This window comes from Rhincodon typus, chromosome 28 (assembly GCF_021869965.1).
Source record: "Rhincodon typus isolate 14 chromosome 28, sRhiTyp1.1, whole genome shotgun sequence".
Taxonomy (NCBI): Eukaryota; Metazoa; Chordata; class Chondrichthyes; order Orectolobiformes; family Rhincodontidae; genus Rhincodon; species Rhincodon typus.
Window position 1 is genome coordinate 34,306,689 of NC_063359.1, and position 22,938 is coordinate 34,329,626.

At 43.7% G+C, this 22,938-nt stretch overlaps 1 protein-coding gene across 1 annotated transcript in view; it reads right to left on the minus strand.

Moving 5' to 3' along the window:
- Nucleotides 1-588: 588 nt before the first annotated feature.
- LOC109921428 (procollagen galactosyltransferase 2-like) overlaps nucleotides 589-22,938 on the minus strand; it is a 106,546-nt gene continuing 84,196 nt past the window's right edge. The window contains exons 12-14 of the mRNA XM_048613392.1: nucleotides 22,250-22,453; nucleotides 8,521-8,773; nucleotides 589-1,287 (exon numbers count right to left, since the gene is read on the minus strand). Coding sequence (XP_048469349.1) covers nucleotides 8,533-8,773; nucleotides 22,250-22,453 — 445 coding nt within the window. The 3' untranslated portion in view covers nucleotides 589-1,287; nucleotides 8,521-8,532. The remainder of the gene's footprint in view (nucleotides 1,288-8,520; nucleotides 8,774-22,249; nucleotides 22,454-22,938) is intronic.

Below are 22,938 nucleotides of genomic sequence, written 5' to 3' on the forward strand. Positions count from 1 at the left end.
CCTCCCTCCTCTTCCCCCACAAGTGTTTAAAACAATGGCTCACCACCTTCTCCAGGTCAATAAATGCTGGTCTCAACAGTGATGCCTACATCCCATGAATGATTTTAAAGAAAAAAATCACAGAACCGATGGATTGTCATGTGGTTCACTAATGGCCTTTAGGGAAGGAAATTACCAAGTCTGGCATACATGTGACTCCAGGCCCACGATGATGTGATCGACCCTTAATTGGCAGCTGAAATAGCTGAGCAAGCCATTCATTAGGGATAAGCAATCAAGGTGACATTGTTAGTGCGGTGCACATCCCAATATTGAATTAAAGAAAAAGACTATTTTGAGATGGATGAACTGACCCTGAACTCACCCAGTGAATTGCAAATGCCTGCTTACAGGCAGGGCTCAATGGATCTTCGGTCAGGAGTTCAGCATTAATTTCTTTTTCTTGCCTTTAGCAGAGGGCCTCTGTCCTAGCTCAGTTTTACACTGCAACCAACAGCTGAGATCAGCCAAAACAACAAAGACTGGCTGTTAGATCTGGGCCCTCTAATCAGTAGGGCCTTACAGGAGATAGTTACACACATAAGGCTCTTGAGGTTCACGGAGTGCGAGGACACATTTATTCAAGAGGAATGGTCACCAATATCTTTCAGCATCTTTTCCCCTTGTGTTGCCCGTGAGGTTTCATTTCCATAGCATTATACAGTGCAATACAAGGCTATGCCATCTATGATGATGTCCTCAAATTTTAGTTTCTCCCTTTCTCTCAGCACCCAGTCTCAACTCCTCCACCTCAGCAGTGAACAGCCACCTCATCAGTGCTGCCTGGCAGAAATAACCTCTCAGGGCAGCTGGGCTTTGGGGTCAGAAGAAAGACCGGATGGCGATCCTGAAGAAAGGCTCATTCAGAGTCATTCTCTATCCTAAACTACGACATTGGTGGGTCAAGGAGGTGGATTAGTGGGGGAGGTGGTCCTGAAAATTTGGCTTGCTAGACACACATCTTTCTTCATATTGTTGGTGAGTTGGGTTCAAGATTACGCTGCTAGGATGCACCTGTCTTTAGTGCTGGGCAACAATTCCATGTTTCACACATGTATGTCAAGTGCTGAAAGGGCCTGAACAACTTTTCTTGTCGTACAGTTTCATCTCTTCAGCTGTGTGGCCTTTGTCTGAAAGATGAGCTTCGGTTAAAGTTTGCAACATTGCAGCTGAGCAATCTTCATTCAAGCTTTGACAGGTCTGTCCATCCAAATCGTCGTCTTCTGCAGAAAGTCAACTTTCTGAAAACTGAGAAAGTAAAATGAAATTAAAAGTAAATTATTGGAGCTACTGGCTGACAAGTGCTGGGGTCCTGATCAACATTCTTTCTAATTTTCTTTCCGTCTATGTAGACCTCTGAGGTCTGTGCATGGCAGCAACTTCTCGGACTGAAAATCAATGTCACGATTGTCACGCTGAAGCTGATCTCCAAATGGGAAACCTTGGAGCAGTTGCACACAACTGTGCAGCTTAAAGGAAGCATGGTCCTGATGGATTTCTTCCTACGATCTTGAAGGAAGTGGCTAGTGGGATAATTGATCCATTGGTTTTGATTTTCCAAAACTCCCTTGATTGAGGACACTCCCACTTGGTTGGATGATAGTGAACATAACTCTATTATTCAAAAAGGAAGGACGGCAGAAAGCAGGAAAATATAGCCAGTTTGCTTAATGTCTATCATAGGAAAAATGTTAGAAGCTAACATTAAAGAGTTTATAGCGGGGCACTTGGATAAGTTTGAGGTGATCAGGCAGAGTCAACGTGGTTTGTGAAAGGGAAATCATGATTGACCAATCTATTGGAGTTCTTTAAGAAGGCACCATTTGTTGTGGTTGAAGGGGGAACTGATGGATGAACTGTAATTGGGTTTCCAGAAGGGATTTGATAAGGTGCTGCATCAAAAATTATTGCAGAAAACTAAGGGTCACGGTGTAGGGGATATCACACTGGCAGAAATAGGAGACTGGCTGGCTAACAGGAAACAGATTGTAGGCATTAATTGGCCCTTTTCAAGTTGGCACAATGTAACCAGTAAAGTGCCACAGGGATCTGTGCTGAAACCTCAATTGTTTATAATTTATGTAAATAACTTGGATGAAGGGACAGAAGGTGTAGTTGCCAAATTTGCTGATGACACAAAGATAGATGGGAAAGTAAATTGTCATGAAGACGTAAGGAAGCTACAAATAGATATTGATAGACTAACTGAGGGGACAAATATGTGCCAAATGCTATGTAATGTGGAAAAGTGAAATTGTTCATTTTGGCAGGAAAAATGAAATGAAAACCATCTGATCTAAATGATGAGAAACTTCAGAGCCTGAAAATGCAGAGCGGTCTGTTTGTCCTTGGGTATGAATTACAGCAGTATGGTATGCAGGCACAGCAAACAATTAGGAAAGGTGATTGATTGTTACAACATATCCCTAGAGAAATTGAATACAGAAGTAGTGAGGTTATGCTTGATTTATGCAGGTCACTGGTGAAACTGCATCGACAGCCTTGTGTGCAGTATTAGTCACCTAAATAAGGAAGAATGTAAATGCATTGGAAGCAGTTAATTTAAGGTTTGCTCGACTGATACCTTGATGCGGGGTAGGAAGGGGTTGTTTGGACAGACTAGGCTCATATTTGCTAGAGTTTAGAAGAGGTAGCTTGATGGGAACGTATAAGATCCTGAGGGATTTTTGCAGGGTGGTTTTTATAGTGGGAGAATAGAGAACCAGGAGTCACTGTTTAAAAATCAGGGGTTTAAATCAGAGGTGAGGCAAAATTTTTAGAAGCGTTTTCAGCATAGGGTTGAAAGGTAATCAGTGGTAGGCAGGGATGTGGATTTGAGGTTACAATCAGATCAGCCATGAAAGACAGTGCAGGCTTGAAGGGCAGAATGGCCTGCTGCTAATTCATATGTATATACGTACCTGATCTATTTCAATGGATCCCTACTCCTGGGCTTCGAAAATGTATTGATCTTATATTTAGAATTATTAAATGAGCTAGCAGCTCCTGCTTTTTTGTTAGAGCATACATGCCCAATGTCAACTGGCTTGGAAATCAACAAAGTTGATGGGAATGTGGTACAGAATGGGTTGTTGGCACTATTAAGGAGTGACCTGAAAAGGGACGCCGTGTCTCAGCTGTACGGAAACTGGATGCCGTGTTGTCTACTGTACCAGGCACTATGTTATAATGCAGAGCCAGGCTCTGACAAACAGCTATATCATTTGGATACTGAGGTATTGCACCCTCGGTAGTGTTGTAGAACAGAGAGACCTAGGGGTTCAGGTACATAATTCCTTGAAATTTGTGTCACAGGTAAACAGGATGGTTAAGAATGCATTTGGCACATTTGCCTTCATTGTTCAGACCTTTAAATATAGGAATTGGGACGTCATGTTGAGGTTATATGGGACGTTGGTGAGGCCTCTTCTGGAGTACTGTGTGCAGTTCTGGTCAGCCTGTGATAGGAAGCATGTTATTAAACTGGAGAGCGTTCAGAGAAGATTCACCAGGATGTTGCCAGGAATGGAGGGTTTGAATTTTAAAAACAGGCTGGCTCGGCTGGGACATTTTTTACTGGAGTGTAGGAGGTTGATGGGTGACTTTATAGAGGTTTATAAAATCATGAGGGGCATAGATAAGGTGAATAGCAAAGGTCTTTTCCCTAGGGTGGGGGAGTTCAAAACTAGGGGGCATATCTTTAAGGTGAGAGGAGAAAATGTGTGGAATGAAATGCCAGAGGAATTGGTGGATGCAGGTACAGTTACAATGTTTAGAAGACATTTGGATACATACATGAATAGGAAAGTATTGGAGGGATATGGGCCAAATGCAGGCAAGTGGGACTAGTTTAGTTTGGGAGTATGGTCACCATGGACTAGTTGGATCGAAAGGTCTGTTTCCATGCTGTGTGACTCTATGACTGTGTCGTAATGATTGGATAATCTGTTGATGGAGGTCAAGAGATAATTACAGCATTGACAAAGTGGAGGGGAACTCACTTGCTCATCTATAATGACCTGTTGTGTCCATGTGAGAAGGCAGGTGAGTTCTCTGTTCATTATCTCAGCTGGCATATGGCTCACCTCACAGTGCAGCACCTCCTCAGCACAACACTTGGGAACTGCACCAACTCTTTTATGCTCAAGTCTGTGAAGTGGAATTTGTAGCCACAACCTCCTGACTCAAAAATGGGAGAGCTACCCAACTACAACAGCAGCAGAAATCTCAAACCCTATATGTCAGTGCAGTACCGAGGGAGTGCTGCTCTGTTGCAGGTTGCTGACTTCTGGATAATAAACCAAGCTTCATTTATCCTCTCAGGTGGATGTAAAAGATCCCAATACAATATTTTGAAGAAGATATTGGAACAGAGCAGACAGTTCAGCCCCTCGAGCATGTTCCACCATTCATTGTGATCATGGCTAATCTGTAGAGTGGCTCCATATACCTGCCTTTGGCACAAATCCCTTACCACCTTTGCTAAGCAAAAATGTATCTATCTCAGATTTCAAATTAACAACTGATGCATCATCCATTGCTATTGCATACAAAAGTTCCAAACATCTACCCTTTGTGTGTTGAAGTGCTTCCTAACAACTCTCCTGAACTGTCTGGCCCTAACTGTTAGACAATGTCCCCTAGTTCTAGAATCCTGTCTTTCCTGTTAATATCTTGAAGACTTCAATCAGCTCACCCCTTAACCTTCTAAATCCTAGAGCAGGGGGGTTAACCCTGGTACCTGACCAATATTTATCCCTCAAGCAATAACACAAAAATATATTATCTAGTTATTGCTGCATTGTTGTTTGTAGGAATTTGTTGTGAGTAAATTGGCTGCTGCATTTCTTACATTCCAACAGTGACTACATTTCAAAGTCTATTATTAAGGGAGCTTTAACAATGCCCTTGGAAAAGCATAGTATAATTTTAAAAAATGTCAACATGGGAAGGAAAACTTTATTTGGCAAATTTATTAGAATTCTTTGAGGTTGTAATAGTAAGATAGATAAAGGAAAACAATCGATGTAGCATATCTGAATTTCCAAAAAATGTTCAAATAAGATTTCACACAAAAACCTAATTGGCAAGCTAAATGTTCATAGATTTCCTTTTTTTTTGGGGGGGGGAGTGGGGAGCGGGCGGGGGCAATTTATTACCATGAATTAGGATTTGCTAATCAACAGGATGCAGCAAGTGGACATACACAGGAGATTTTTCAAATTGGCAGCATGTGACTAGCAGAGTTTCATAAGGACTAGTGCCAGAGCTTCAGCTATTTGCAATATAAATGAGTGACTTGGATGAAGAGACAAGCAACCAGCACTCAAAATGCATTGGGGCAGTGGTCACAAATGCGTAGGAAAATTCAATCGCTGGCACGACCAATCAGACAGAAGTCTCTCTCCCAAGCAGCATGGACAGAATCGGTGAGGCCATCAGCAGAGAACGCAGCAGTCAGAATGTGAACGTGGCAATGAGCAAGGGTGGAGAAAGCAGGCTCACTGTGGCAGGAAGTAGAGGTAAATGGGAAGCCAGGCTAGTGAGGCCAGGATGCAGGGAGCAAGGCTGGGTTCCAGGGTGAGGAAGAGAGTCTGGGGCTGCAAAGGAGAATGAGAGTCTGCGATAAAGAGTGAGCAAATTCAAAGAGGGTAAGGGTCTGCAAAGTAGGGGGAGGGGATGGCAATGGGGGATATGGGTTGCAAAGTTGAGTGAGAAAAACAAAGGAATATTCAGCTAATTGGGATCCAGGAAAATTGAAGTAATAAATTTCTTGCAAATGAATGTGGAGTCTCTAGCTTAAGGGGTTCAGAAGCTATGATACGTGAGGAAAAATGTAGTGGATGCTCATGCAGTGAACACTGTGTCAGTCGGATAATATAACATTGAACGGTTTTATTTCATACAAATTTGTATTTATGCATTAAACATCTTGAAGTGTCTCTTACACTGTAAGCATATTCTTGAGGTACAGTGATGCTGATAGAGACAGTATATAATTACTTATCTGTGATCGCACCAGTCCACAGGAAGCCTGTTTAGGCTGATGGCTTTTTGTGTATAAAGTCTGTGTCAGTTTTTTTTTATTGAAATGGTGGAGCAGGCTCAATCAGCCAAATAATCCACTCTTGTTCTTATTTCTTGTGTTCAGAGACTGCAGGATTTTTTTTTTCAGGAGACTTATAGGTATTAACATATATGTTCTCAGAGAGTTTGGGATGATGCAAAGAGCTGGGCTCAACGCCAGGAACTTCCTGGCAATGCAGGATGTCATCTTGCCTGCAACGCGTGGTAGGATAAGGCAGGATTGTCAGCCTTCCTGATTACAGCTGGGACCCCCTCATTATGGTTCAAAATAATATAGTTCAGCAATTCACTTTCTGAGAATAGATATGGATCCACCTATTACAGGAATAGATCATTTAATGTGACTTTAGAAATATGGGCCTGTTTCATGCTTCTAAAATGATGGTAAACATTTGAGCTCATGTGTCATAAAATAACAAAACACCAACTTTGCCAGGTTGGCAGTGCCAGTGGTGAGAATTTGTTGGTCACAGTCCTTCTGTAGGTTACCGTGACCTGACTGATACCAATGGCCTGGTTTTAAGCCTGGACAGAGGCTATGGTAAAAGGCAGCACTGTACATTGGATTGTCCTACCCTCCAGAGCCCGGGTGGGGGAGCGGGAAACTGAACTGGTCAGCGGGTTAGGGCTGTATGTTGAATGGAGGAGAGGAAGGCTTGCAGGCACTCTCAGGTGAACGGTCAGAGTTTGGGGAAAGCTCGCAGGATGGTCCTCACTGTCCAGATGAGGAGACTGAAAACACTATGATCAGAAGCTGTGGTGAGTAAGACCCACTGACAACTTTAAATGCCCGCTCACTAGACTCCTGTCAGATAGGCAGGATTGATCCCAGAGATAGTAGGAACTGCAGATGCTGGAGAATCCGAGACAACAAGGTGCAGGGCTGGATGAACACAGCAGGTCAAACAGCATCATAGGAGCAGAGAGGCTGACGTTTCGGGCCTAGACCCTTCATCAGAAAAGGGGGAGGGGAAGGGGGTTCTGAAATAAATAGGGAGAGAGTGGGAGGCGGATAGAAGAGGGATAGAAGAGAGGATAGGTGGAGAGGAAACAAACAGGTCGAAGAGGCGGTGCTCCTATGATGCTGCTTGGCCTGCTGTGTTCATCCAGCCCTGCACCTTGTTGTCCAGGATTGATCCCAGTTCCGTTATTGCTGTTACACGTACAATACATATATGATCCCTACTCCTGAGGTCAGGCTTGAACTTAACTGAGATCGTACCTTTATCACGGGGTCAGGACCCTGATACTTTCCCAGAGATCTGGTCTCAAGATATACAGTAGGCCATTTACGATTAAGATGAGGAAAAAATTTCTTCATGCAGAGGGTTGCAAACTTGGGAGTTCAAGTCACTGACTATATCAAGAAGGAGACAAATAGATTTCTATATTCTAAAGGCATTAAGAGGAATGGAGAGAGATGAGGAGTACAATGTTGAGGTAGGGGATCAGCCATGATCATATTGAGTGGCAGAGCAGGTTTGATAGGCTGAATAACCTCCTCCAGTCCAAATTTCTATGTTTCCATCCTGCGTCTTGTTCCCACACTGTTAGGAATCTGGCAGAGGACCACGTCACCGATAGAACTACATCCATAGAAAATACTGGCACCTTTAGGAGACGGATGGGTGTGGTGGGGGGGCGGGGGGAGTTAAATCCTTGTGTAGCCTCATCCCCTACCCTCACCCACCTTACTTGGATAACCTTTGTAATCCTATATCCCTCTGAGATATCTGCACTCCTCCAATTCTGGCCACTCCATTAACCCTAATTTTCTATTTATATCTGTGCCTACAGCTGCCTATGCTCTGGAGTTGCCTCCCTAAATCGCTCCTATTCTCTAAGTCTTACTCTATTCCTTTAAAATGACCCTTGGAACCCACCTCTACAAACAGGCTTTTGGTCTCCGGTCCTTGTTCCACCTGTTGCGGCTCAGCAGTAAATCTTGATGAATAATTTATTTCCCATGAAATGCCTTGGGATGTTTCTACCTCGTTAAAGGTGCCATATAAATGCAAGTTGCTGTTGTCATATCCCTTCCAATTAAGTGACTGCTCCATCCTTCATGACTGAGGGAGTCATCAGCCACTGTGGAATGAACCACCGTGAAGTTGGGGGACTGTAACCCAATTTTGTTTCTTGCTCTCTTCATTTCAGAACAAGGTGAGGCTACACTGGATCAGTTTAGTACAGGCTAAGGATCACCCCAAGGTTTATTCCCAATTCACTTCACCTTAGGGTAGCCCCGTTACCAAGTGAGCCATCAGCAGAATGGAATCTATCACCAAGAGGAGTTTGAGTTAGCACAGGCAATCCAAACAGCTTTCTCAACCCCATTACCCAGAGGCTGCAGCAAGGAGTTCACGATAATCTTTTGCCTGACTCAGCACTGACCTGTTGTCAGGATTAGAGTTCATCCCTGGAGGAAGAGCTAATGGACTGGCGCGAGGTCCCGCCTTGCGAGTCCTTTAGTGTCTTTTGTGAGCCGCTCCAATCCGTTTTCACGGAGTCATCGTCCCAGATGGTGGAGGTTTCGGTGTCACTGTGCCAGGCAGGGTCTCCAGTATAGTGAGTGGGAAACACCAACAACGGATGGACAGAAAACGCCTTCAGGTCTCGTTTGGGGTAAACTTTCTTATATTCCTCACTGTTGGAGATAACAAGATACACCGCATGTCAGAGATGCATCCATGTATGTGTTATCTAGAATACGCTGACTGAAAAGGTGGGAACAGATTCATTAGCAAGTTTCAACAGTTTATTGGATAGATACCCCATCCCAGGGCAAGAACAGGGGATGAATTATTGGATTGCTCTTTCAAAGAGGTGACACAGAATAGGCTCCTTCTGTTGTGTTGTTCTATGCTTCTTGTTTCTTGCTTTCCTCTCTAGAAATCACTACTGGAGGGGGCTTGGAGAGGTGGTCCCCCACTTCTGAACAAAGCAGCCTTTCACTTGCTGGAAAATCGGTGCCATGCGAGTGACAGATCCCAGGTTGACTGTGCAATGGAGGAGGCTCAGGAAGATTCTCAGCTGAGCCTAAATCCTTCCACACAACCATGGCCTCAGTCACTGAACCCTCCACACTCAGGCAGAATGCATGGCAATGATTCAAACATCAGACAGAAAAAAAACATTTCAATCCCCAGTCCAGCAGTTCTGAGATAAATCTTAACATTTCCATTCCATTATAGTAGTTTTGCAGCACCATACAGTACTGCACCAATGTCCCAACACTAACCCTGTCCTATACAGTACCAAAGCCCCAATATTGCAACAATGTCCAACACCACAACACTGTACCATACCAACTCCCCAAAACACTACAATACTGTATTAAACTGCACCAATACCTCAACACTGCAACAATGTCCAATACTGCAATGCTGTACTATACTAATGACCTGACATTGCAACAATGTCCAATGCCCCAACACTGTACTGTACTGCACCAATGCCCCAACACTGTACTGCACTGCACCAATGCCCCAACACTGTACTGTACTGCACCAATGTCCCAACACCTGTACTGTACTGCACCAATGCCCCAACACTGTACTGCACTGCACCAATGTCCCAACACCTGTACTGTACTGCACCAATGTCCCAACACCTGTACTGTGCTGCACCAATGCCCTAACACTGTACTATACCACACCAATGTCTCAACATTGCAACATTGTCCTATCCTTGCTGATACTCCAACACTGCAACACCATGCTAAACTCTACAATGCTCCTACATTGTAACAGAGTCCTATACAGTACCCACGCCCCAACGCTGCAACTCTATGCACACTCTACTAATACTCCAATATTGCAAATATCCCAACACCGTCCTATACTGTACCACTGCGCCAACATTGCCCTGTCCTACTATTATACCAATGCCTCAAACTACAAAAGCCCCCCAATAATGGAAGAGAGTCCCAATTCTGCCATACAGTCTTAACATTGCAACAGTTTCCTACACTGCAATAGTGAGCACAAATTAATGTCATTCATTGGCTGTGCAACTCTGGGGTTGCCTGAGGTTGTGAAAGGTATTCTGTAAATCCCTCTTCTACCTCCCTTGAAATGGGCAGGCCAGCTGAGTTGATCTCCAGGCTGCTGAGTAAGATTAAGAGTTCGTTTATCCACAACAGTGGGTGATACATTTACAAAACAGACCTTGGAGCTGAGCTCAGGAACATTAAAACACCAAAGCAATCGTTACATTTCAGTATTTTGATCATTTACTGATGTCACAATTCTGGTTTATGTCCAACAATAACACAAAACCAGAATGTTCCAGGCCACTTTTTTTTTTGACCGGGTTTCTACACAGTGCCAAGTCTGCACAAAAACAGGATCAAGCAAAAGGGTTAACAGTAAGACATTACATCACTCCACTTTTAACAAAGAAACCTTCTACCATGTTAAAGCCAAACTGTGTAATTTTCACTGGTTCATTTCCAAGTGTTAGTTTGTGTCCCTCAGTGGCAGCTATAATTTATGATCACTTTAAATATTGACCACACTGAATCAGAAGGATAATAGCCGAAACATTGACTGCTCCTTTCCTCCTGATGCTGCCTGGCCTTCTGTGTTCTTCCAGCCTCCTGTTTGTCTATCTTGCAATGGAACTATATCACAAAGATGAACACAGCTGTTTCACCTCTCACAAGGTTGACAAAAGACTTGCATTATATGTCCTTCATGACCATCAGGCATCTTAAAGTGCATCACAGCCAATGTAAGACTTTTGAAATGCAGTTGCTACAGGAAGGTAGGACACGTGCAGCCAACTTGTGCACAGCAAGCTCCCATAAACAACAAACATGATAACGAACTGCATTGTGGGTGTCCCTATACACCAGTGGTTCAAGAAAGCTGCTAACTACCACCTTCTCCAGGGCAATTAGGGCTGGCTTAATCAACAACACCACATCCCATGAACAAATCTATTGAACAGAAACTGCTTCAGGGGTGTTGATTCAGGAGTAAATATTGGCCAGGCTATCAAGAATACGTGCATTGTTTTCCTTTGAGATAATGTTATGATTCCTTTTACAGCCACATAAACAGGCAGACTGGATCTTGGTTTCACATCTATGCAGGAAGGCAGCACCTCTGACAGTGGAGCACCCCCTCAGTACTGCATTGGAATGTCAGCATTGATTTTGATTTATTTGTGCTTAAGTTGTGGAGTGGGACAAGGCATTCCTGTAAAGATTCAATGTTTGTTGCCCACTTGAAGTCGTCGTGTTTTGAAGTTGTGCAGTTTTTAGGGCTGGAAACACTGTTTTGTGTCTCAAGCTCTGACTTTGTGCCACAGTCACCGCTGTTGAGGGTACGCAGGACTTTTGGGCTGTTTTGCCTGGCTCAAGATTGGGTCCCATCACCTGACCGGCATCATTCTGAATCACATGGAAGGACAAATGTTTGATTGCACTCAACAAGTTGGCAATTCTCTCCCCCCAAAATGCTCGGAAACAAACTGATCCAAGCAGAACATCCAAACAAACAGGAACTTGTTTGAAAAGAAGAAGCGGAGACCTGAGCTAACACAGTAAATGCTGGAGAAACTCAGCCAATGTGCGGAGAGTGAAGCAGAATTAATATTTTTCTTTAATAAAAACTAAAAGGACTGCAGATGCTGTAAATCAGGAACAAAAACAGAAGTTGCTGGAAAAGCCCAGCAGGTCTGGCAGCATCTATGAAGAAAAAAATCAGAGTTAACATTTCGGGTAACCCTTCCTCAGAACTCTGAGCTTTTTCAGTGACTTCTGTTTTTGTTCCTAATATTTTTCTTTGATTGAGTCTTGAGCCACTGCCTCCTGTGAAGAGGAGGCTACCAAAAGTTCCACTCAACTCAATACCTTCAGGAGAGGTCCATGTTTGGTGTGGGGTAGTCAATCTGCTTCCATAGGGGGTCTCGCTCTAGTATCTCACTCAAGCGGCCATTTTTCACGGTCTCTTGCTCAATCTGGTGCATTGCTAGCTAGTGTTCAGAGTCAAACGTGGCATTTATGCAGACTGGGGGATAACGTGTCCAAACATCGAATATTTGTTAAGAGTTCTGTGCAGTAAAAATGATGGAGCTGGGAAACATAAATTAGGATACCGTTGACACAAGACTCTTATGGACTTGACAGGATAGATGTGGAAATGTTATTTCCCCTGTGGGAGAATCTAGGACCAGAGGGCATAATCTCCAAGTAAGGAGTCACCCTGTCTGAATAGTAATGAACAGGAATTTCCTCTTTCAGAGGATCAGAGCATCAGTGGAATTCTTTATTGTACAGAACTGTTCTGCCTGGGTCATTAAGAATATTAAAGGCTGAAATAGATTTTTAATTAGTGAGGGAATCAAAGATTATGGGAAAAAGCAGGAACATGGAATTGGGGATTATCAGATCAGTGATGACCACATTGAATAATGAAGCAGACTCCATGCCCCCACTCCAACAGTTTAATGGATGGAATTAGAGCAACAAAAGTTGATACAATTTGCCATTACAAGTACACACTGGAAATTAGGGATGTTTTAAGAAGGAATATGGACAGGTAATTGAGGTGGATGATGTTGGGACATTGTGTGGGACTTGAGTTAACAAACTCTTTGAGCTGGAAGTATCTCTGATTGGAGAAACGTTGACAGCAAAGCACACCGAAGAATTTACAGCAACTTTATATAGAGTGACAGATCCGGTAGGATTGGTTTGAAATTCCATGACATGAAAACGAATGGCTCAGTCACAACAGCGCAGGGACATCTTCACAGAACAGAAGACAGGCGAACACCCAAGGATTTCCTTCATGGTGAGTTAACTGTCGCCAGGAGACCAGTTGGATGCCCAAAGGTCCAGCTCCAAGAATTCCAGAAGGACATGAAAACCCCAGGAACTAGGGAACCACTAGTTGACAATAGAGGAGCAGTGGTAATATCAGCCGTGGGACGGCCTGTGTCACCATAATCATCAGTAGCTACAGAGGCGTGCCAACTGACGCCAGCTCCAAAAATATCCACACACAATGATACCTGATTATCACTTCATGAGTGGCAGACCCTGTCCCTCATGGGTTTGGCATCTCTGCAGTCATCAGCAAAAAGTGCAACTCATGAAGCTACCCCATCCCAAAGACTTTGATTTGCTGCTTGCCCATCATCAGACGTGGCCAGAGGCTACTGTCGCCTTTGCCAGATATCTGTACATGAGCAGTATTGGACAAGACACCCCAATAGGAAGAGACGTGGAATTTTATGCATCCATCCAATATCGCAGACGCTCCTCAACTGATTCCTGAGGAGTTGGAAACAGTTCTGGGCCAAACAGAGAACTTACAAACACAGATGAAAGAGCAGACAGGCCTGGTCTGGAGAATTTCTCCATTGCTGTGCACTTCTCATTCACCAGAGCATCTACCGCCATCCTGGCCGTTCCTAACATGTTGATGGCTTGTTCAGAATTCAAAAGGTTGATTTTCTGGGCAGCTTTTCTTTTTCGAAGGAAATCTGTAATTTGTGCTCCATGCCAAGAAAAACTCAATAAGAGAAAATTCAAAGTCTGGATGTGATCATTTGTCTGGAGATTGGGCCAACTCAGGCTGTCGAGATGATTGAGTGGAACTCTCTGATATAGCCGTATTAGACAGGAGTCTCACCAACCTGAGCCAATACAACATAAAAACTGCATTTGCAACCACTTCACTTCAGCAGGTGGAATTAAGCAACTAATAAGTTCTTTTTAATCCTCCTCGGGGGAAAAAAACAGTTCAATTGAGGCACTGAAACGGACGCTGGATGATTATTTGGATAGAAATTTAAGGGGCAGGAGATTGGCATTAGGTAATTGAACTGGCGCATGCACAAAATGAGCCAAATGGCCTACTTTTGTGCTGTAACAATTCTGTGATTTCAGATAAGTGGACGTAGAGGGCAGCAGTGACATAATGACAACGTTGCTAGACTAATAATCCCTAGGGCCATAGGTTTACATGTTGGGGATATGAATTCAAATCCCCTCTGGCTAACAGCAGTGACTTTCACTACAGGCACTCCTGGGCTTGGTGAAAGACAAGCTAATACTCCAACAGTACAGCAGGCAGATATGCCGGAGGCTGTGAACAACACCTAGGGGTTCAGCTACATAATTCATTGAAGGTTGTGCCACAGGTAGACAGGGTGGTTACGGTGGTGTTTAACGCTACCTTCATTACTCAGACCTTTGAGTACAGGAGTTGGGATGTTATATTGAGGTTGTACGGGATGTTGGTGAGGCCACTTTGGGAGTACTGTGTACAGTCCTGATCACCCCGGCCATAGGAAGGATATTATTTAAATGGAGAGGGTTCAGAAAAGATTTCCCACGATGTTGCCAGGAATGGAGGGTTTGAATTATAGGGAGAGGCTGGGACCATTTTCACTGGAGCTTGGGAGGTTGAGAAGTGAACTTATAGAGGTTTATAAAATCATGAGGAGTATACATAAGGTGAATAGCAAAGGTCTTTTCCCTAGAGTGGGGGAGTCAAAACTAGAGGGCATATTTTTAAGGTGAGAGGAGAAAGATTTAAAAGGGACCCGAAGGGCAACATTTTCAAACAGAGGGTGGTTCATAGGTGGAAAGAACTGCCACAGGAAGTGATAGATGGAGGTACAGTTATAACATTTAAAAGACATTTGGACAGGTACATGAATAGGAAAGGTTAAAGAGGGATATGGACCAAAAGCAGGCAAGTAGGACTAGTTTAGTTTGGAAACTTGGTCGACATGGACAAGTTAGACTGAGGGGTCTGATTCCATGCTGTAAGACTCTATGACTCTAATGGGGAGCATGGCATGAAAGTTGGCAGAAGTGAACATCAGGTTAAGTAGGTACAACACCCTGATCCAACAGGCACATTTTTGTAAGTACAGCTTTGGCCCCTGCCAACTCAGTGGGCACTGTTTGGTGTAATGATGAAGTGAAACAAGTGTTAAGATGTAAAACGAAAACAGAAATTGCTACAGAAACACAGCCGTTCTTGCAACATCGGTGGAGAGAGAAAGCAGAGAGTTAAACGTTTCGGATTCAGTGGCCCTTCTTCAGAATCAAGATGAGTTTCCTGCTTTCAAGACAGCCGTGGGTAAATCATTTTCAGGTGAAACTGCTTAACAATCCGTCCACTGCCCATGCTCCAGGAACAACAGATATGGAATATTCATAAAATTTCCCACGGGGCCAAAAGGTTTTTATGAGCATGGACCAAGCCACTCAGCCAATTATCTGTCTCTCTTGTGCCTTCCCTGAGGACAAATAAAGTCTTCCTAGCCAACTGCAGATGGCCAGACTATCATAACAGACAAACTATTTCAAGACTGATCCGTGAACATCCCATGAGGTAGCTGTTTTGGCAAGTTTGAACAGGTTTTGCTGCTTTCAGACAAGGTATTAGGGCACGATCAACATACTTACAGAGAACTTTCCTTCATTACGGGGCTTCTTTTAAAGTGGGAATTGCTGTATTTAAAGGGCCCATTCTTCACAGGTATTAGTCAAACATTGGAGTAAGAGGGGAAGGCGATGGCCTAGTGGTATTATCGCTGGACCGTTAATCCAGAGACCCAGAAAATGTTCTAGGGACCTGGATTCGAATCCCGCCATGGCATATGGCAGAATTTGAATTCGATTCAATAAATTTCTAGAATTAAGAGTCTACTGATGCCCATGAATGAATTGTTGGGGAAAAACCCATCTGGTTCACTAATGTCCTTTAGGGACAGAAACTGCCATCCTCACCTGGTCTGGCCTACATGTGACTCCAGACCCACAGCAATGTGGTTGACTCTTAACAATTAGGGATGGACAATAAATGCTGCCTAGCCAGTGATGCCCTCATCCCATGAATGAATAAAAGAAAAAAAAACACAAGTGCCTTTTCTCCTCACATTAACAGTACATCCCCCGGAGATATCTGTGCTTCTCTAATTCTAGCCTCTGAAGAATCCCCATTTTAATCACTCAATCTTTCATGGCTGGGCCTTCAAGGATGTAAGCTCTGGACTTCGCTCCTAAAGGTCTCTGCCTTTCTTTCCTTATGTAAGATACTCCAAAAAGCTTAGCTCTTTGATCAAGTTTTGGCTGATTGCACTAATATTTCCTTAAGGCGGCTCAGTGTTGAAGCTTCTTCCTACTCAGACGGAAGAAGTCAGTAATATTTGGAAATGAATGTATTGGATAGACTTGAGCTCAATTTTAAGGTAGACAAAATCAGTATGTCATTCACAAGTTTTACTGTTCTTCTGGGCTGTAAAACACCTTGGGATATTCTATTAAAGGCGCTACATGAATACAAGTTGTTGTAACACAATCAACTGAAAATCTATCATTAATAATACATTTGCATGGTACAAAGCACATTGAACAGGAGTAGGATTACTAGCTGAAACAGCCTTGTTAAAGATCAATGTCTTTGACAAAATGCTTGTATTTATATTTGGTGTGAACAAATCAAAATGCGGTTTTAGAATGGTATGTAGGAAAAAACACAGCAATGAGATAACATGACCAGATTATCTGGGTTTTCTTTTAAAAAGTGATGGTAGTTTAGGGATAAACATTGGCTATGGACACTACCCTGCACTTTTACAGATTCTGCCATCAGATCTTCCGTTCACCTGCAATGGCAGATAGGACCGGAGTTTAACATTTCATCTGAAAGACAGGCACCTTTTGTGCCACCCTCCTTCAGTCCTGCAGCCTGGATTATGTGTTCACGTCTCTAGAAGTGGACTTGAACCCACAACCATGTGACTCAGAAGCAACAGTGCTCCCCCAATGAGACATGACTGATATATATATAAGAACACCAGAGGGTGTAGTCTCAGAATAAAGGGGCACCAATTTAAGACTGAGGTAAGGAGGAATTTCTTCTCTCAGATGATTGTGAACCTTTGGAATTCCTTGCCACAGAGAGCTGTTGGGGCAAACTCCTTATGTATATTTAAGGCTGAGATAGATAGATTCTTGATCAGTCAGGGAATCAAAGGTTACAGAGAAAGGCTGTGGACTTGAGGAATGTTGGATTAGACAGAATCCTATTGAATAGTGGAGTAGGCTTTAGGGGCCAAATGGCCTATTTCTTATGGTCTTAGCACACACAACTGGGCAACATTTCTTCAGACCCAGGCATACCTGCTACCTGCTGTAAGTCTGTGATCTCAACCACAGTTGAGTCAACTTGACCAGCAGATGACCTCCTTTCCTCAGAGAGAAAAGATTATCTCACAAAGGCTAAAGGAATTTTCCTTCCCTGTTGAATTCCTGCACTTCAACAACAACTTGTAATTTATTGCAGAAGTTTAACAGTGACATCAATTTTCCAGACATTCTGCTCAATGCTAGTAACGATGCCTGGTTACTCCAGATTCCTTTCCTCCTACATTTCTTTCGGACCTTCTGCTATGTTACTTAACAGCTGACAGATTTAAGGTACTGAAATAAACAGCAAGAGCAGGACCATTCCAGTCCTAGTGGCCAATCCCAAAGTTCAGTGCAACGTCACAGCTTGCTGTTTCTCTCCTCTCCAGGTTAATTACAACCATAAAGGCAAAATACTGCAGAGACTGGAAATCTGAAACAAACACAGAATTCTGGAAAACTCAGCAAGTCTGGCAGCATCTGTGGAAAGAGAAACAGTTTACGTTTCGAGTCCAGAATAGTTCTTCTTCAGAACTAAGCTCATAATTCCTCTGCTGCTTTCTCCCTGTTTGAACACTCCACCCTCTATAACTCCTTATGTCTCTCATCAAAGTGCATACAAATTCATTACATTCTTAAATTCCTGATCATCACTGTTCAAGAAACTTGACATATCCAAATGTTGTAACCAAAAACTCTATCAGGAGCAATAATCCCCTTTCACTTACTGATCTAAGTGGTTCACAACTGATTTTAAATTGATCTCAGCATGTCAGTGTCACCGACTGCACCAGCATTTATTGCCTGTACCTTGTTACCCTCGAGAAGGTGGTGGTGAACTGCCTTCTTGAAATGATGACACTCATAGAGGTGGGTACACCCATAGTGCTGTTAGGGAACAAGTCCCAGGATTTGGAGCCATTAACAGTGAAGGAACGGTGATATGGTTCCAGGTCAGGATAGGTCAGTGGCTAGGAGGGGAACATGCAGGTAACATGCCTGAACCTGCTGCCCTTGTCCTTCTGTGTGATAGAGGACATGGGTTCAGGAGGTGCTATCTAAGGACTCGGTGAATTTCTGCAGCACACCTTGTAGATGGTACACACTGCTGTTATTGAGTATCAAATGATGGAAGGATAGATGGGATGCTTTGTCCTATTTAGTGTTAAGCTTGATAATATTGAAACTGCACTCAGCCAGACAGATGGACAGTACAAGTAACTCTATCTAAATCATGTTGTGTGATTTTGTATTAGTGTGGTGTTTAGAATGCTTTTATCAGACAGATTCCCTGAATAGAGACGTGTTCATTTCTGTTTGTACAAGATTACCGCTCATGCTCAGTCACATTTTAAAACAAAGTGCCCCTCCCAGGCAGAGCTTCTACCCCTCTCCCTCCTGCTCATCACTTCCATCTCCTAAACCCTCACTGCTTCCCAATAGCCAGCTCTTAGTGGTGAGTAGGGATGGAACTGGTGACTGGGAGACTGGAAGCAGGAATTATGTCGAAAGAGTTTAAGTTAATAAGAGTTAATAGTAGAATTATTCTTAGCAAGAATTTAAGTTACCATAGATAGATGATCTTTGGGCCAATTAGGTTCATGGCAGCCAGTCAGAAACATAACCCACGCTTATTTACATGCTTTCTTATGGGAAAGAGATTTAGGTTTAGGTTATTTAGCACGCCACTTTTGAAAAGCACATTCGGCATTTAAAGGGACAAATGTATTCCATTACACTCCTGACATGTGGCTTATAGATTGTGGACGGTTCTGGGGAGTTAGGAGGTGAGTTACTCGCCACATGATTCCCAGCCTCTGACCTGCTCTTGTAGCCACAGTATTTGTATGACTGGTCCAGTTCAGCTTTCGGTCAATGGTAACCCCCAGGGTACTGCTGGTGGAGGATTCAGCGGTGGAAATGCTGTTGAATGTCAAGGGAAGATGGTTAGATTCAGTCTCATTGGGAATGATTGTTGCCCGGTATTTGCGTGGCACTATTGTAACTTGCCACTTAACTGCTCAAGCCTGAGTGTAGTCCAGGTCTTGTTGCACGCAGGGATGGACAGCTTCAGTATTGAGGTGTTATAAATGGTACACTCATGTGAAAATGCCTTGAACATTTTAGGGTTGCCTCACCAACACCACTTTCAGCTCTACAGCTGCCTGAAACCAACAGACCACAATTTTCCTCAACACATCTACCAGACAGTTTGGTACTAATTTGCAAACTCATTAATGGGAGCCAGATTTTATTCTGCTCAGGGTGAATCCGAATATGCATAGCTCAATTTTTTTTTCTGGTTTTGAGTTTTGCTTTCAAGCTCACACTTCTGTTCATCATCAATGTCATCAATTTTCAGCTCCATGATAACAGCCACTCCGCTATCAGTGAAACTCTGTTGCATAGCTCCAAATATGGTCTTCCTTAATCTACTGACAATCTACATTCCAGCTTACACAAGATCCAGTCCTTAAGCTATACTTTCCATCATTTTGACCTCTTAAAAATCATTCCATGGTCCTGACCTGAATTACCTTCATAACTTCTTTCAAATTGGTCTCCCAACTCACTTCCCCCACTCCACCAGACATTGTCCTCTCACTCTGGTCTGCTGTGCACCCCTGTCTTCCTCCACTGCAAAACGGCAAAGCTTTCCACCACCATAATACATTCATTCTCGCTGGGACTCCCTCTTCCTGAATTTACCCCAGGCTCTGAATGCCTCCTTAAAATCTACCCCTTCAATTCCTTCCTTCTGCCACCTCCCTTAAGCCTGCCCTTCCCGCTTATACCTTTGGGACATTTTTCTCTGTTCAAGGTGCGGTTGTAGTGTTGGCTGTTGTGCTAGTGATGATCATTATCATATTGCTGAGAATTCAAAAGTAAGACCAGCCCTGTGCTTTAAGTAAACTCAACATCATCTCCTTGGGTTCAACACATTTCACTCTGGCTATATACAGTGTTTGGATGTAAGCCTGTTAATCCAGAGAACCTGTGAGTAATAATCAGTGGATAGCAAAGAGAACAGCACTGAGGAACAAAATTAGTCTCTGTTCAAAGTCCCTTTTAGCAGCTGTCTCCAACTTCTGTAATAGAAGTAAGAGGAAACTTATTGTCTGCAAAGGAAACTTTCTCTCACTTCTAGTCTGAGTTGATTGCCTCTTTTCATGCCCCTTGCTTTTATTGATACCACTCAGATCACTGTTCCTCAGAACTTCCTTTTCTTGATCCTTTGAGCACCAACTGTACATCAGATGATACAATTTTTCCTTGCTGCTACATTCTCTCTCTCCCCTCCCAGATTTACCTTGAAGTGAGAAGTCTGCTTGCTGAGGAACCTATGGCAGGAACCTACACATGGAGTCTTTTAATGTAAGGAGGCTGTTGCTCTGCAGTTACCATGTAGCCCTCCTGCTACCACACCCAGCCACAGGTATAATGGAAGGATTTTCAGATTGATATTTAACCTGTTTGATATCATTAAGAATGTGCCTTCTGTGGCTGTAAAGTCCCAGAGGAGGACTCAAACTCAACAGTTTCTGTCTCAGAGGGGCAGAAGCTACCCATTGCCACACAAGATCTTCATTGCATTGTCACAGTGTTTAAATCAAGACTCCTCATTGTATAATTATGATTGAGGTTGGAGGGATGCACCAGAGCCTTTATAGTCCCACTCCTCCACTGATCATAGCAAATTTCAGATGTAACCAAAGTGATAATATCATGAATTATAACTGTTACAGACTTTAGCCGGTTTAGAATCATAGAATCTCTACAGTATGGAAACAGGCCTTTCGGCCCAACAAGTCCACACCAACCCTCAGAGGGAGAGAGGGGGAGGCAGATAGAAGATGGATAGAGGAGAAGATAGGTGGAGAGGAAACAGACAGGTCAAAGAGGCAGGGATGGAGCCAGTAAAGGTGAGTGTAGGTGGGGAGTTAGGGAGGAGATAGGTCAGTTCAGGGAGGACGGACAGGTCAAGGGGGCAGGATGAGGTTAGTAGGTAGGAAATGGGGGTGCGGCTTGAGGTGGAAAGAGGGGATAGGTGGGAGGAAGAACAGGTTAGGGAGGCAGGGACGAGCTGGGCTGGTTTTAGGAAGTGGTAAGGGGAGGGGAGATTTTGAAGCTTGTGAAATCCACATTGATACCATTGGGCTGCAGAGTTCCCAAGCGGAATATGAGTTGCTGTTCCTGCAACCTTCGGGTGGCATCGTTATGGCACTGCAGGAGGCCCAGGATGGACATGTCGTCTGAGGAATGGGAGGGGGAGTTGCAGTTGTTTATTGCGAATCGAGCGTAGGTGTTCTGCAAAGCGGTCCCCAAGCCTCTGCTTGGTTTCCCCAATGTAGAGGAGGCCACAACGGGTACAGTGGATACCACATTTTTCCTACCTACTAACCTCATCCCGCCCCCTTGACCTGTCCTTCCTCCCTGGACTGACCTATCCCCTCCCTAACTCCCCACCTACACTCACCTTTACTGGCTCCATCCCCGCCTCTTTGACCTGTCTGTCTCCTCTCCACCTATCTTCTCCTCTATCCATCTTCTATCCGCCTCCCCCTCTCTCCCTATTTATTTCAGAACCTCCTTCCCCTCCCCCATTTCTAAAGAAGGGTCTAGGCCCGAAACGTCAGCCTTCCTGCTCCTATGATGCTGCTTGGCCTGCTGTGTTCATCCAGCTCTACACTTGTTATCTCTTGCAATTTTAAAGGTTGGTTTTGAAAAACCAGGAATTCTTTCTGCTCACCAGACCCAGGGAGGAAAAAAAGGCCTTGCCCCTTGCCACTCCACCTCTACATCCCAATATATAGCTTCTCGCCTTTGTTTCTGTATTGGGTGTGTCCTAAATGATAGGCATTACTTTGCCAATGAATAAGAAGAAAACAGACACTGGTGGCTATGTTACAGAGATTGTCTCATTCAGACCTGCATGTTGCATATGAATAGCAATGGACTCACTTTGTGTGCTTGTCGTACATGATGGGCAGGAACTCGTCCACAGGAAGTATCTTTTTCAACGGATCAGAGTCGATCAATTTTTTGGCTCCCTGCTGTGAAATGGCATAAGCCAGAGTCCAGTAGGAATACCCAGCGACCACCAGATTCTGAACATTAGCTGAAGCCTCCTCTTGTTTGGGATTCACTCGTTTCCGACCAAGGTAGCTGGAAAATTAAAAACACTTATTTTCTCTAAGCTTCATACTTGCCCTTCCTGAAAAATTCTAAAGAAATTTCCTCCTCCACTCTGAAGTTTCAACCATAAATAATTGGCTGAGGTCATCCAGAGACATAATGAGTGAGGAAGACCTGGCTCCTACACTGCTTTTAAAGTAAGAAATTTGAGCCTGTTAGTTGCTGGGTGACTCATGCATGGCTTTAAAAACATTGAATAGCATAACACAGATGGAGACCGAGCAGCCCATCATATCTCTACTGGCTCTTTTGAAGAACAATCCAGCTAGCTCCACACTCCTGCTCTTTCCCTATATCCTCGCATAATTTTTTCTTTCAGTAATTTAACCAGTTCCCTTTTGAAGGCTGAGATAACAAGGCGTCGAGCTGGATGAACACAGCAGGCCAAGCAGCATCAGAGGAGCAGGAAAGCTGACGTTTCGGGCCTAGACCCTTCTTCAGAAATAGGGGAGGGG